The sequence below is a fragment of the Pelodiscus sinensis genome, chromosome 24 (genome assembly GCF_049634645.1).
Source record: "Pelodiscus sinensis isolate JC-2024 chromosome 24, ASM4963464v1, whole genome shotgun sequence".
Lineage (NCBI taxonomy): Eukaryota > Metazoa > Chordata > Testudines > Trionychidae > Pelodiscus > Pelodiscus sinensis.
The window spans coordinates 7389135-7403834 of NC_134734.1; the positions used below are offsets into that span (position 1 = coordinate 7389135).

General features: G+C 55.7%; 1 protein-coding gene across 4 annotated transcripts; it reads left to right on the forward strand.

The window, feature by feature from the left end:
* The first annotated feature begins 1316 nt into the window (after positions 1-1316).
* LOC102460357 (uncharacterized) lies at positions 1317-14391 on the forward strand. Of its 4 annotated transcripts, none has more exons than XM_075907242.1 (6): positions 1317-1415; positions 4237-4463; positions 4724-4862; positions 5213-5334; positions 5784-5836; positions 13538-14391. In XM_075907242.1, the coding sequence occupies exons 1-6, from the start codon at positions 1368-1370 to the stop codon at positions 14122-14124; spliced, it is 1176 nt and encodes a 391-aa protein (XP_075763357.1). In that variant the 5' UTR covers positions 1317-1367; the 3' UTR covers positions 14125-14391. The 4 variants fall into 4 exon arrangements, with proteins under 4 accessions (XP_075763357.1, XP_006128359.2, XP_075763355.1 ...); XM_006128297.4 differs by lacking the exon at positions 13538-14391 and adding an exon at positions 6019-7835 and having other exon boundaries at positions 1318-1415; XM_075907240.1 differs by lacking the exons at positions 1317-1415; positions 13538-14391 and adding exons at positions 1422-1818; positions 6019-7835.
* The last annotated feature ends 309 nt before the right edge of the window (positions 14392-14700 follow it).

The window sequence follows — 14700 nt, forward strand, 5'->3', positions numbered from 1 at the left end:
TTCGCATCAACTTATATGTGTGAGACTGGATTTTCATGTTTGTTGCACATTAAGTCCAAACAGAGGAATCGGCTTGCAGTGGAAAGCAATATCCGTTGTACATTATCAAATACCACTCCAAACATTGAAAAGCTTGTCCGTGAGAAGAGAATCCAAAAATCTGTTAGTAAGAAATACATTTCAAATCAAAATGTTCGTTGTCTGCTCTTCTTTATCATGTCTCAAAAAGGAGATGGTCCACGAAAAAATTTTGATTGGCCTGGTGGTCTGAGGACTGAAATGAGCTGAGAACGGCCGTGCTAAGGAAAGGGCAAAGGCAGAGCAGGTGAGGAGTGACACAGGTGCGGGGGTTACCCCAGACCTTGCTCAGCTCTCCAGGACCCCCTCACCACTCACCACTGCTTGGAGAGTGCACTTTACAAAGGCTGCGAATGATAACACATTGGGAGGGGGTTGCAAGTGCACTGGACCACGAGCTAAATACCAGTCAACAGTGTAAAAATCCTATAAAAAAAAGCAAAGCTCAGTGTTGCAAGCAAGACACTAGAAGTCATTTGTGTGCTGTACTCTGTGCTGATTAATCCCCAACTGGAGCACTGGGAGAGAAGTCTGAAGCATGACAACAATCACTGGGTCTATAGAAATGTGCTAGATCTGGTATTAGTGTTTTACAGTGGCAGTTTCTTACACTGTAGACTATGTAACAGCTCCCTGTAGGACTGTGCTGCTTCCAGTAGCAATTTCTTATAGGAGCAGTTCCTTAGCCTGTAAATCAGAAAGTGATACCAGTAGCACATTCCTACAGGGAGCAGTTCGAGACACAGTACCGTTTGGAACTGCTCCCTGAAGGATTCTGCTCCTTCTGCTAGCAATTTCCTGCAGGTGCATTTCCTTATGATCGTACAAATAAGAAACTGCTACCGGTAGCGCATTCCTTCAACGCCCGTCCTCTGCCCTGGCTCCTTTTGTACCCCACATACCTCACCCATGCCCTGCTCTGAGCCCGCTCACTCTCCAGCCCCATCTCCTCCCACCCCTCTTTCCTGACTCCTGTACCCCCACATCCCCCACCCTCTTGCCCTGAGCTCCCCCAGACCCATCCCATGCCCTGCCTCCTGCACCCCCGCAGCTCCCCGCCCCTCAATCCCCACCTCCTGTCCTGACTGCTGCACTCCCAGCCCCGAGCCCCCACATCCGGACCCCCCTGTCCCTAGCCCCGGGGGGTGCTGCGCTAGGGCAGCCCCTGTAAGACACGTCAGTCCCGGCCCGGTGGGTGACAGCTGCCTCCAGGCAGCCCCTTGCGAGGCGCAGCCAGAGCCCTGCCTGCGAACGGGGCTGCTGGGGAGCAGGGGACTACAACTCCCAGCATGCTGCGGGGCGCCGCCAGGCACGGCGCGTGGGTCCGAGAGGAACTGGTGAGTCGGGGGCAGCAGTGGAGCTGAGCTTTCAAATGACCGCTCCCGGTAGCAGTTCGAGCCCCAGCTGCGCCTGCTCCTTGTGTCCCCGCCCCAGGGCGCAGCTGGGGGCAGCCCCCGCGTAGGAGGAGGGACATGGGACCCCCACCTTCTGCTCGTTGGGCTGGTTAGAGAGCCCCAGGCAACCCCCCCCCGTACTCTGCTAGAGGCAGCGTCTCAGCGCGGGCACGGGGTCCCCGGGACTCCAGCCGCCCCACCCCAGAAGTGGCCACATCTCAGCACCAAGCGAGAGGTCCCTGATGTAACCAAACACCCCAGAGGTGGCTGCATCTCAGAGCCAGGCAAGTGGGGTCCCCGTGAAACAGGCTGCTCTGCCCCCAAAGTGGCTGCATCTCAGCGCCAGGTGAGGGGACCTTTTATAACAAGCCCCTGCACCCTGCCCCAGAGTAAGCTGTGTCTCAGGGCCAGGCAAGGGGTTCTATACTTTCAGCCTTCTCATGCCTCACCCTAGAGGTATAGGCATAGGGCCTCAGAGACAGCTGCATTTCTGCACGAGGTGCAAGATTCCTGTGAGGGATATTAAAATGCATATAGTTGTGTGAACATGTAACCCCTGAAAATTTCAGCAGGTACACACAGGGAGCCGGTGCATGCTGGGAACTGGCTTTTAAGCTGGCTCCTGACATGCACTATCTGCCACCCTACACTGCTGTCACTGTATCAGAGTCAGTGCCGTGGGGCAGCAACCAGTTCACCAGAGGGTACCAATTCCCACCTGCCACCCCACTCCCAGGGAGCCAGCTGCTCCCAGCAAGTACTCACTTCTTCCTGTCACCCCACACTGCTGCCTCTGATACTGAGGCAGCAGTGTGGGGCGGCAGGTGGCTCCCTGGGAGCTATGCACAGCTCCTGGGGAACCTGCTGCTGCCCTATACTGCTGCCTCTGGGAGCCAGACTGGGAGTCGCATGCAACTCTGGGTAACCTATAAGCTTATGTTTAAACAGCTACACTCTTACAGCCCTAGTTCCTGTATCAACAGCTGAGGTGTCTCCTAGCTGGGAATTCTTAAGGCATGGAAAAAATGAAAATGCTGGGGGAAAGTGAAATATCTGCTGTAATTAACATAATTAAACCTTGTTTATTTACTTCTTTAAGAATCAGACAGGTATTTTGTATAATGTAAAAGTGACAAAGAGTCTTGTAGCACCTTATAGACTAACAGATGTATTGGAGCATAAGCTTTCGTGGGCGAAGACCCACTTCATTAGATGCATGACGAAGTGAGTCTTTGCCCACGAAAGCTTATGCTCCAATACATCTGTTAGTCTATAAGGTGCTACAGGACTCCTTGTCGCTTTTGCAGATCCAGACTAACACGGCTACTCCTCTGATACTTGTATAATGTAGTTAGCCCATAACAAAATCCTGTTCAGTATATTTCTGAAATAAGTTTAAATTGTTTAGTTTTGATTCATACAATAATGACAAATATACTTAGTATGGTGGCAGAATCGGCTGTATGCTAAAGCACTTAGGCTTGCAAACAAGATAAACATATTAGTGCTGTTGATTAATCATAGTTAACTTGTGCACTGAACTAAAACATTAATATCACTTGTAAACACTAGAACACCAATTGCAGTTTATGAAATATTTTGGGATGTTTTCCTACATTTTCAAATAGATTGATTTCTGTGACAAATTTTTGTAATCTAAATACAAAGTGAGCCCTGCACTGTGTTGTAATAGAAATCAATCTATTTGAAAAGTTAGAAAACATCCACGAATATTTAAATAAATGGTGTTTTATTCTTTTATAACAGTACGACTAATAATGGTTAATTTTTTTAAGCATGCACTTAACTGCAGTTACTTTTTAAAATTACTTGATAGCCCTAAAAATCTCTCTCTAATGTTAACAGAATAGAAAACATAGATACTGTTGTAAGCAAAGAGGAAGGTTGTATCCTGTGAACTTGACATTATCATGCAGCGATGGAAGAAACTCACGTGTCCAGAGAAGCATTTGTTTCATTGTAAAAACATACTACTTGTTAATAGAAAGCATTTCTGAAGGGCTGAGGGGAAGCATAATACATTATTTTGAACATAACTAAAAATTCTTTTTCTACTCTATCTAAGTGAAAGTATTTAATATATTAGTTTCTTTTAATTTTTCCCCATATTCCCAGTTTTTCCAGACTAGGACTCAATTTTTTTAATGTCTTCCCCCAAAAAAATATTTTTCCCAGGATCCCTCATATCTCTATCAATAGTGCTCACACTCTGCCCCAGAGGCAGCTGCATCTCAGAGCTGAACGAGGGATCCCTGTGTAAATAGCTCTTGCGCTCCACTCTAGAGGTGGCTGCATCTCAGTGCCAGGATCCCAGTATAAACAGGTGGCAACAAGCCCTGCTCCAGAGGTGGCTACATCTCGCTGCTGGGAAAGGGTTTCTGTTAGTGTCACTGCTCAGTGTGGGATCAGCAGTGGGAAAATGGCGGGGAGACAGACACATGCTAGATTTTATAAAAGTTTGACTGGTGACTAAGCCAGTGGGGAATCCGCTGAGTGTCCAGCAGATGTGGTCAAAGTCCATACAGGCTTTGGTTGCGGCTCTGTGCCTGTGAATGGGGTAGGAGCCTGCCCTGTCGAGGAAGTGGGAGGCAACCCATGTGGGTGAGGGCAGAGTTTGGAGTGAATGGTGGGGAGGTCTAGGAATGAGGGGTAACATCGCAGGACTGTGGCATTTGCAGGGTGTTTTGGGGAGAGAGTGAGATCTGGGCCCTGCTCATGTCCCCCGTGTTTTGCCTGTTCCCAGCTACACAGCAAGATGGCAGCCCCAGGGAAGCTGCGGGTGGCGGTGATCGGGGCAGGCGCCGCTGGGCTGTGTGCAGCTCGCCATGTCGCTGCCCGGCCTGAGTCCTTTGCACCCCCCGTGGTGTTCGAGGCATCTGGCCGCATCGGGGGCACCTGGGTCTACACCGAAGAGACAGGGCAGGAACCAGATGGGCTCCCCGTCCACTCCAGCATGTACCGTGACCTCAGGTAGCTGGCAGGGGGCTGCGGGCACCATGTGATTCTGGGCACTGGCAGAGGGGTTGTTCTGAAACCTCAGGGGAGGGGATCCTAGTGCCAAAGGGATCCCTTGCCAGGCCTCCCCACCCTGAGACCAGCCCTCATCCTCTGTGGGGTGGGTCCTGTCTCCTCTCTCCCCCAGTCCTGTGGGTGCCGAATGCTGGAAGGGGAAGGTGGGGGAGGAGGGGACAGACACTTTGGAGGGCGTTGACCGGCACTCGCACCTCCAGGACTAACCTGCCAAAGGAGGTGATGGCATTCCCGGACTTCCCCTTCGCCCCCTCGCTGCCGTCTTTCCTGCACCACTCAGACGTGCTGGCCTATCTGGAGAGCTATGCCGACCACTTCCACCTCCGACAGCACGTCAGGGTGAGTGGGACGCTGGGGAGCCCGCAGGCCTGAGTGTGGGCTGGGTCCAGCGGGACACGCCCTGCCCCCCCAGGGAACAGCCCTGGCGCCAGGGGCACAGGCCTGACCTCCAGCCCCTCCCAGCTCCCCACAGGCACAGGCCTGACCTGGGGCAAAGCTCTGACCCCTTGCCCAGCCCCCTGAGGCACAGCCCAGCCCCACAGGGAAACAACCCAGCCCCTGCCCAGCCCCCCAGTGGCAAAGCCTTGACCCCCCCATGGGCAGAGCCAGCTGATCCCCAGCCAAGGTCCCTTGCATGGTTGCTCACCCACCCCCGCTAGGGTCTGAGGTGCTCCTGCTGCCCCTTGCAGCTCTGGTGGCGGGTGGAAGCCGTGTGCCCAGCCAAGGGCGGCTGGGACCTCACCGCCCACTGGGCCCAGGACCGGAGGGTGCAGGCAACCGAGCGCTTCGATGCCGTCTTCGTTTGCAGTGGGTGAGGCCTGGGGCAATGGCGGGGAGTTGGTCCTAGATTGCTGTCCCCCTGCCCTGCAGGTGTGTGGGAGCTGCCAGCAAAGGACTGGGTGGGGTGGCTCACCTGGGCTGATGGGGGGGGAGTTGTCCTGGCTTGGGAGGTGGCTGCGCTTTCTGCAGGGGTCTCTCCCCTGGGTGCAGGGGGGTCTGCAGAGTGTGGAGGTGGGGAGGCCAGGTCCTGGGGATGCAGAAAGCATGGCTGTAGGGGTGCCCCATTGCAGGGCAGTGAGGGGCCAGCACTGGGCGGGGGGGGCAAGAGACCCCCTCCATACAGGGGAACAAACTCCTCATCCCAGGCTGGAGCTTGGAGCTTCCTCCTGTTGCATGTTCCCTGGGGGGCAGGGGCTGAGACAGCACCAGGGAGGCGGCTCCGTAGTGCTCACCGGGCCCCTCTTTCTGCCCTCTTTCCAGTCACTACTCTGAACCCTTCGTGCCGCCCATCCCTGGCTTGGAGACCTTCCCAGGTAAGAGCCACTGGGGCCTGATGTCCAGCACCTGCCTTCTTGGGCACGGGGAAGTGGTTGGTGCAGAGAACACAATGGGAGGGAGACGCTCCATGGGGCAGGGCAGCCCAATGTGGTGGGGAGAACATTAGGGAGGTGCGGACCTTCCGGCTTCTCCTCTGATCCCCATCTCCCTCCCCCAGGCCGGCTCCTGCACAGCCATGCCTACCGCAGCCCAGAACCCTTTGCAGGCCACACCGTGGTGCTGCTGGGGGCCGGCCCGTCGGGCGTGGATCTGGCCCTGCAGCTGGCCCCTGTGGCCCGGCGAGTGACCCTGAGCCACCGGCAGGCGCCAGTGGCCGGGCTGCCTGGGAGTGTACTGCAGTTGGCGCCCGTGGTGGCCATTGCGGGGGACATGGTGCAGTTCGGCGACGGCACCATGCAGAGAGCCGACACGCTCATCTTCTGCACCGGGTACCGGTACCACTTCCCCTTCCTGCCTGTTGCTCACCTGGGGCTGCAGATCACAGAGCAGGCGGTGGTGCCGCTGTACCGGCACCTGCTGTCCCCGCGCTGCCCCAGCCTCTTCTTCATCGGGCTGTGCCAGCAGATCTGCCCCTTCCCCCACTTCCACTGCCAGCTGCTCTTCTGCCTGGCCGTGCTGCAGGGCACCTGCCACCTGCCCCCTGTTGCTGAGATGCAGGCGGCCGCCGAGGCAGAGCTGCAGCAGCACCTGACAGCCAAGGGCTCCCTCAAACATGTCCACCAGCTGGGGGCACAGCAGTGGGGATACTGCCAGGAGCTGGCCCAGCTGGGTGGCTTCGAACCCCTTCCCCCGATGCTTAGGGAGCTGTACGAGGCCACGCGGGCAAGTCGTGCCCAGGACGCCTCAAACTACCGGAGCCTCAACTACAGGGTGCTGAGCTCCGAGGCCTGGGAGCTGGTGGGGGCAGAAGGTGGCCAGTGAGGGATGCAATTGTTCTTTTGCACAAGGGGGCAGCCCAGAAGGGCTGGGCGGGTGGACACAGCAGTCCTGCCTGTGCCACACACCCAGACTGGCCTCTCTGAGGGGGAGGGTTAGTGGACGGCACTTTGTCTGACCCACAGAGCCCAGCCCCACGGCGGCTGATGGCCAAGCCAACTCCGGATGTCCGGGAGCCTTCGGGGGCCGGTGCAGAACAAGCACCATTAGCACACAGAGCCAAAACCTTGGGCAATGTGATGGGGAATGAGCAAATAAAGAGTAAAAGTGGAATATGCTGCCCCATGGACTTTCTGGGAGAAAATGGCGGGAATTGCCCCACCATGTGGGTCATGCCATCCCATGGACTTTGGGAGAGGGCATAAGGAGACTTGCCCCACCATGCGGGCTGTGCTGCCCCTGGATTTTAGAAAGGATGGGGGGAATTGCCCCACTGTGCGGGTCGTGCTGCCCCATGGTCTGTGCTGGGCGGCTTGTTATTGACCTTACAATGCCTCTCTGGGCACAAGGCTCTGTCCCTGGTGTCCTGGAGTGCCCGGGGCTGGTGGCCTGCAGTACAGACTGGGTGCACCCTGGCCCAGCTCCCAGGTGGGGGGGAGGCATTGCTCAGCACAAGAACCGGGGAGCAGACCCTTATCTCCCTTGTGTGTTGCGGGGAGAGACGGGGCCCTGCGGGAGGGGGCGTGAAAGCCAGCCTGCCAGGCAGGGAGCCCCAACACCAGGCACATGTTGATGGGTGGCAGAGCCATGCACAGGAAGCACTTTGCCCCGGCGTTAGGAACCCTGCCAAAGTCACGGTCCAGTTCGGTCAATTTCTCAGCCAAGGATGGTAAAAACCATTATTCCTGATCTCCACTATGTAAATCTGGTGTAGTAACGGCAGGGTCCTGAGCCAGTGTGCAAACCAGGGTGGCCTGGCGCGGTATGGCCACTCTGCTGGGCTGCAGCTGACAGGAGCCATCTTCCAGGCTGGCCCAGCTCTGGAGGCCGCACACAAGTAAGGGTGCTGGTATCATGACCCCCTTAAAATAACCTTGTGACCACTCTGCAGCTCCTGTGGGGCAAGACCCAGTCCGGGAAACGCTGGTCTCTGCGAAGCGTGGGGGGAAGTGCCACGAAAGGCCAGATGCCTCGCTCTGGGATGTGTTCCTCATGCCTGTGAATTTGCTGGCCGGCCCTGGCCAGCACACAGCAGCCCCATGGCATCCAGCCAAAAGTGGAGCTGGGGCTGGGCAGGGCTGGGGCTGGGCAACTCATGGGAAGCTGAGTCTGAGTTGTGCCTTTCCCCTGCTCTGTGCAAAAGCAAAGTGATTTCATCCCTGTCGCGGATTCCCAGGTCGTGCCCAACTTGGCTCAGACGGTCTCTTTCTCAGGGGACACTCACTCTCCAGGGTTAGCCCTCTGCCTCCTGAGCCCACCCCTCCCGTGGGGAGTCCACTCACTCTGGGCCCCCAGGGCTTCCGCTCCCACAGGGACTAGTGCAGCCCAGTTCTCAGACCAGAGCGTCTCTGGAGCCACGGCTACACTGCGAGATAAGGTCAAATTTATTAAGGTTGATTTGTTACCATCCAATTTTGTAAAGTCAAAGGTCCTAGACTCCACTGCAGGGACGAACTCAACGTAGTTCAAAGTAGCATGTCCCCACTGGGGAGCCTACCAATGCCCTGGGAGTAGCTGGCCACAGACCCTGCACTGCTTTGCGTTCTGGGTTTGCTCCTGGTGCACACTGAGACCAAAACTGTGCAGTGGGTGGTTCTGGGTTCATGTCATCCGCGGCCCATCATGTGCTCGTCTACTCCCTCCCCGCTTAATTGAGATCAATGGGAAATGGCCGTTCCGTGTCCTTTTTGGCCCTGGTAACTGCGTAGACGTCTCCCTCGTGGATCCCGCTGTTCCTCAAAGCAGTGTGGGGGTGATGTGCCCTTGTGTGTCCAGAGCGTATGCACAGCACTCCTGCAAGAGCATGACACGGATGCACTGTTCAGGCAAGCCCTTGAGTTGAGCGAATTGGAAATGCCACCGGCATTCAACCCTCTGGACACGGTGGTACGCCGGCCCTAGCGCCATTGGACAAGCGCCGTCTGGCGGGACCGCACAGTGCTGCAGGGATGGGATGGTCGAGCGGGCTATGGCAATTGTGGCTGCAAAACTTCTGACTGGGTAAGGGCACTTCCATGGAACTCTGCAAATGGCTCGCCCCACCTTGTGGCACAGGGACACCTGAATGAGACGTGCTCTGGCTGTGAGGAGCACGGGGCAATAGCCCTTTCAGGCCCGCACGCAGGAATGTCAAGTGGCGGAGGTGGAGCACAATTCTTTTAAGTATAAAGGAGTTTAAAATAGTGTGTGTGCACAAGAGAGATTAGTGAGAAGTGGGAGTTGGACCAGCGACTGGTAAAATGATTTAAATAACATGCTACAAATGCCCACAGTAATAAAGGTTTTATAGCAATTGCCTACCGGGGTCATGGTGGGCAGCACAGCTGCCGTGACCCCCTGCTCCCTCGGCTGCCCCTGCCTGCTGCTGCTCTACCTGTTCGGCAAGGCCAGCGCCGGGTGAGTGTGGGCGGGGCTTCCAGCCAGTGGGGCTGGGCACAGGCTGCTCCTCACAGGTGCGGGACACTGTTCCCTGGCCCTGCCACACTGCCACCATCCCCCCACAATACAAGGCCTTCCCATTCCCTAACACCGTGGGCACCAATCAGTAGATCGCAATCTACCAGTAGATCTCAGGGGCTCTAAGAGTAGCTCTTGAGCCCTCTCTGAATTGCGCACCTGCGCAGTACTTTTACATTAGATTTCCTCATTTGAGGAGCAGCTACTCACCGAGCAACAACACAGGTGAGTAGCTGCGAGGAATGGTGGGAGCTGGGAAGTCAGGAGGGCTGAAACACCCCAGCCAGCTGACTGCGGCTTTCAGCTGAAAGAGGCTGCCCCGCGCTCCAGCTGATCAGCGGCTTCTCCTCTGCGCCTGCCCATGTGGAGCTTGGTGCACCCTGGCTGAGCGCCATGGCCAGCTGGCTGGGCAGCCGCTTCTCTTCCCTCCAGCCCGGCTGCCCTGCGGTCAGTCCAGAGGGAGCGCGGATCGGAGGCTTCCCTCCGTGGCTAGTGTAGGGAACTCCCTGCCCCCAACCTTGTTCTCTCTCCTCTGCCCCAAACCTGTTCCTCTCCCTGTTCCCTCTCCCTTGACCCCCCCACCCTACTGCAGAAACCTGTCCCCCTGCCTTCCCCACTACAGAAACCTGTCTCCCTGCTCCCCTCTGCAGAAACCTGTCCTCCCCAGCACCCTGTCCCCTGCTGCAGGAACCTGTCCTGGCACCCTGCCCCCTCTCCCCTGTCCCCACTGGCACCCTGTTCCCTGCCCCAGAACCTACTAGCACCCCTCCCCAGTACTGTGTCCCCTGCTTCCAAATGGCTTTTCTATGGGTCAGTGACCCCTGACTCAAGACAGGTTCCCTGCCATTCTCATAAATAAAGACAATGCAGAAGCTTTTTGGCTACGTCTACACTGGCATGATTTTCCAAAAATGCTTTTAACGGAAAACTTTTCCGTTAAAAGCATTTTCAGAAAAGTGCGTCTAGATTGGCAGGATGCTTTTCCGCAAAAGCACTTTTTGTGGAAAAGCGTCCGTGGCCAATTTAGACACGATTTTCCGCAAAAAAGCCCCGATCGCCATTTTTGCCATCGGGGCTTTTTTGCGGGAAACACTGCTGTGCTGTCTACACTGGCCCTTTTGCGCAAAAGTCTTTCGGAAAAAGACTTTGCCCCGAACGGGAACAGCATAGTATTTCCAGAAAAGCACTGACGATCTTACATGAGATCGTCAATGCTTTTGCGGAAATTCAAGCGGCCAGTGTAGACAGCTGGCAAGTTTTTCCGCAAAAGCAGATGATTTTGCGGAAAAACTTGCCAGTCTAGACACAGCCTTTGTGTTTAACATAGTATTTTATTTAAAAATGAAGCCTGGCCAACAAACCCCCAATTGGGGCCAACCCCCCATCTGGCTACAACCACTCCTGCATTGCTCCTTCCCCAGACCCTAGATCTGAGCCTATCAAACACTGGAACCCCCTGCTCTGAGCCCCTCACATACACCAACCCAAATTCCTGCACCCTCACATCCATAAGCCTGTGGCTTGCTTAGTATCCCAACACTGCCCAGCCTGGAGCTCCCTCTCCGAGCCAGTGTCCCCTTCTCCACCTCCTCCTGCATCCAGATTTCCTCCCAGAGCTTGCACCTCTCACCCCTTCCCACACCCAAATCCCTCATTCCCACTCCAGAGCCTACACATCCTGTCTCAACACAGCAAGGGTCCAGCTAGACTGCAGGAGTTTTTCAGGATTCTGGAGATATCCCAGAAAAAACTCTTCTGCAGCCAGGGTTGCGTTTGTTCTTCCACTTTTTTAGTGGAAGAGTAAACAGCCTCTTTTGGTCACCCCTATATTCCTCTTTCCACAAGGAACAAGGTGGCTTCCAAAACAAGGGGTTTTTTTCTGACATTTGGTCCAGTCTAGACAGGCCAAATGTTGGAAAAACCTCTTCCTACAGAAGAATTCTATTTTTTTTAAAGCAGCAGTATAAGGATTGGGGATAGCAAGTGATGGAGAGGAGAATAGAGAGGGCGGGGCGGTAGATCTTGGCTTGGTCTGTGATTTAAAAAGTGATCTTGGGTGTAAAAAGGTTGGAGACCACTGCCCTAACACATTGGTTCTCAAACTTTTTGGCCCATGGCCCACCTGGCTCAATGCAAACCTTTCCATGGACCACAAGTTGCTAATGGAAGCTCACCGTTAATTACACAATTATGCCTGAGTCATTTTGCTAGTGCTGCAGCTAGAGAGAACGGTTTAACCAGTGAGAAAGGAAAGCATAATTTAAATGATTAAACAGACTAAACATTTTAACTTCCTCATGTTAGTTTATCAAACTTCATTTTAAATAAAGTAAAATATTAATTTATGTCCACACAAAAGGTTTCAATGTTTTCTTTATTTATGGCAGAGGTGGGGAACCTTTTTGGGTCAGGGACCATTGACCCACAGAAAAATCAGTTAGAGACCATACCAGTGAGGAGCAAAAAAAAAAAAAAAAAAAAAAAAAAAACACCTCCCCAAACTCCTAACCCTCACTGATGTGGCCCCAACTAAGACACTTCACTCCCCGGAGCTTCAGCCCCACCAGGGAGGACTGCGGTTATAATGAGGAGGCGAGGATGGAAGCTCAGAAAGTATGGGTAAGATCAAGTGAGAAACAATCAAATGAAAAAGCATTTAACACATCTGGAAGTGGCAGACAGATACATAGTGACACTTTTTCAAGTGCTTATACACAAAGGCCAGAAGTCTAAATAATAAGATGGATGAACTAGAGTGCCTCATATCGAAGTCCATTGTGGCTCACAGCTGTCTTACTGGCCAGGCAAGGCTGACTGAGGCTAGCCTTGTAGGACTGAACCCAGAGTTCTAATGGCAGGATGATCCCTTCTTATACCTAAAAAACCAAAAATGGTCTGGTAGCATTTTAGAGACTAACAAAACATGTAGATGGTATCATGAGCTTTCATGGGCTTCCATTGGAGTCTGTGGGTTTTGCGTGTCATGCTGCCATCATCCATCCTTAAGGGTATGTCTACACTACAGCGCTAATTCAAACTAACTTAGTTCGAATTAGTTAATTTGAACTAAGCTAATTCGAACTAGCGCAGCTAGACTTAAAAACTAGTTCGAATAAGCGTTTTACTAATTCGAACTAGCGCGTCCACACTGATTGGACGCAGGGGGGCATTTAAGGGCAGCTGAAACCGGTTCTGGCAGGGCATCAGGTCAGTAGTTGCTTTGTGTGGCTGCTGTCTGAGGCTATCTGAGGCTCGTGTTTAAAGGGACCCCCCTGGACAGCCGGTTCTCAGCTTTTCCTGCTTGCTTGCCAACCTCGCCGAGGGACAGCAAAGCGTTTTTCTCTGCGCCCGTGTGTGTCGGTGCTTCCCTTCGGGTACGCTGCCACAGGTGGCAATATGGAGCCAGAGCTCCCCCTTCACTTTCTGGTGCAGTTTCTGGACTTGCTGCTGCAAGCCTGCCAGCTATGGGTGGAGGCTGCCGTACACCACCTGGTGCACGTCAGCTCCCTGCCTCTCCGCCTGGCCACCCTGGGGGCCATGGTGCAGATGGGGCGGCGCCCGGGCGTCGACGTGCCCCGCCGCATCTGGCGTCTGGACACCAGCAGCGACTGGTGGGACCGCATCGTCCTGGAGCGCTGGGGAGACAGACAGTGGACCCAGAACTTCAGGATGAGGAGGGACACCTTCCTGGAGCTCTGTGAGCAGCTCGCCCCTGCTCTGCGCAAAAGGGACACTCGAATGAGGCCCGCCATCCCCCTCCAGAAGCGTGTGGCCATCGCCCTCTGGAAGCTCTCCACGCCGGACAGCTACCGATCCATCGGGAACCAGTTCGGCGTGGGGAGATCCACCGTCGGAGCAGTGCTCATGCAGGTACAGCACTCGCCGGCCACTGGGCCGGGGATGACGGGGGGCTGCAAGGAGGGGATAGGGCCGCCCCAGGGAAAAACGAGGGTTGGTGGGGAAGGAGGCAAAAGTGCCCCACACCGGAGGAGCCAGTCTCTCCCAGCCGTACTACACGCCACCCGGGGGGGGTTGCGTCCGGGAGTGGAGCACGTGCCAGGGCACGAACACTCCCAGCCACCCGGGTGCCCCACTGATTCATGCTTTGCTGTGTCTCTTCGCAGGTGTGCTGCTCCACAGGGTGGTCCACCTCGCTGACCCGGACGCCGTCATCCGAGGGTTCGGCGCCCTCGGCTTCCCCAACTGCGGCGGGGCCATCGACGGGACGCACATCCCCATCCGTGCCCCAGAACACCAGGCCTCCCAGTATGTGAACTGCAAGGGGTACTTCTCCGTGATCCTGCAGGCCGTGTGCGACCACCAGGGACAGTTCACGGACATTAATGTGGGCTGGTCCGGCAAGGCACACGACACCAGGGTGTTCTGCAACTCCTCCGTGTGCCAGAGGCTGCAGGCTGGGACCTTCTTTCCCGACCGCCACATCAGGGTCGGGGACATGGACATGCCCGTGTGCCTGGTGGAGGATGCAGCCTACCCCCTACAGCCCTGGTTCATGAAGCCCTACACGGGGCACCTCAATCCCTCCCGCCAGGCCTTCAATGCGAAGCTGACCAGGGCCCGCATCATGATAGAGGGGGGGCTTCGGGCAACTGAAAGCCCGCTTTCGATGCCTCCTCACCCGTCTGGACCTGGCCGAGCACAACATCCCTCCCGTGGTGGCAGCATGTTGTGTGCTACACAATTTGTGTGAGCGAAAGGGGAAGGTTTTCCTGCCAGCCTGGATGGCTGAGGCTGACCGCATGGCTGGCCAGTACGCTCAACCCCGTACCGCCGCCATCCGGGAAGCCCAGCGGGGGGCCGTCCGGATCCGGGAAGCCCTGCGGGAGAGCTTCCAGGTGGAGGAGGAGGACTGAACTCTCCCTGCATGCCCCACCGGGGCCTTCTTTCCCCCTTCCCCCCTTCCCCTTTCTCCTCCTTAACCCCCCCTCCTGAGTAATGTAAAATAAAGACACCTGTTTTGGCAAACAAAATCTCTTTGTATTGTACATAACTGGGGTGGGGGGAGGAAGGAGTGAGGGTGGGAGAGGGGAGGGGGAAACCTGGGAGGGGGGAGCTGGAAGGAGGGGAGGGAGGAAGGGAAGGGAAAGCTCAGGGTTGGGGGTCGGGCTGGCTCTCCTGTCTCACAGCACTGCGGGTGCAGGGACCTCGGGGGGAGGAGCGGGTGTGGAGGGTGGGGCAGGAGGGACCGGGGGGCAGAGGAAGCGGGAGGGGGAGCAGGAGTGGGAGGGGGAGCAGGGGCAGCAGGGGTGGGAGGAGGAGCGAGGGC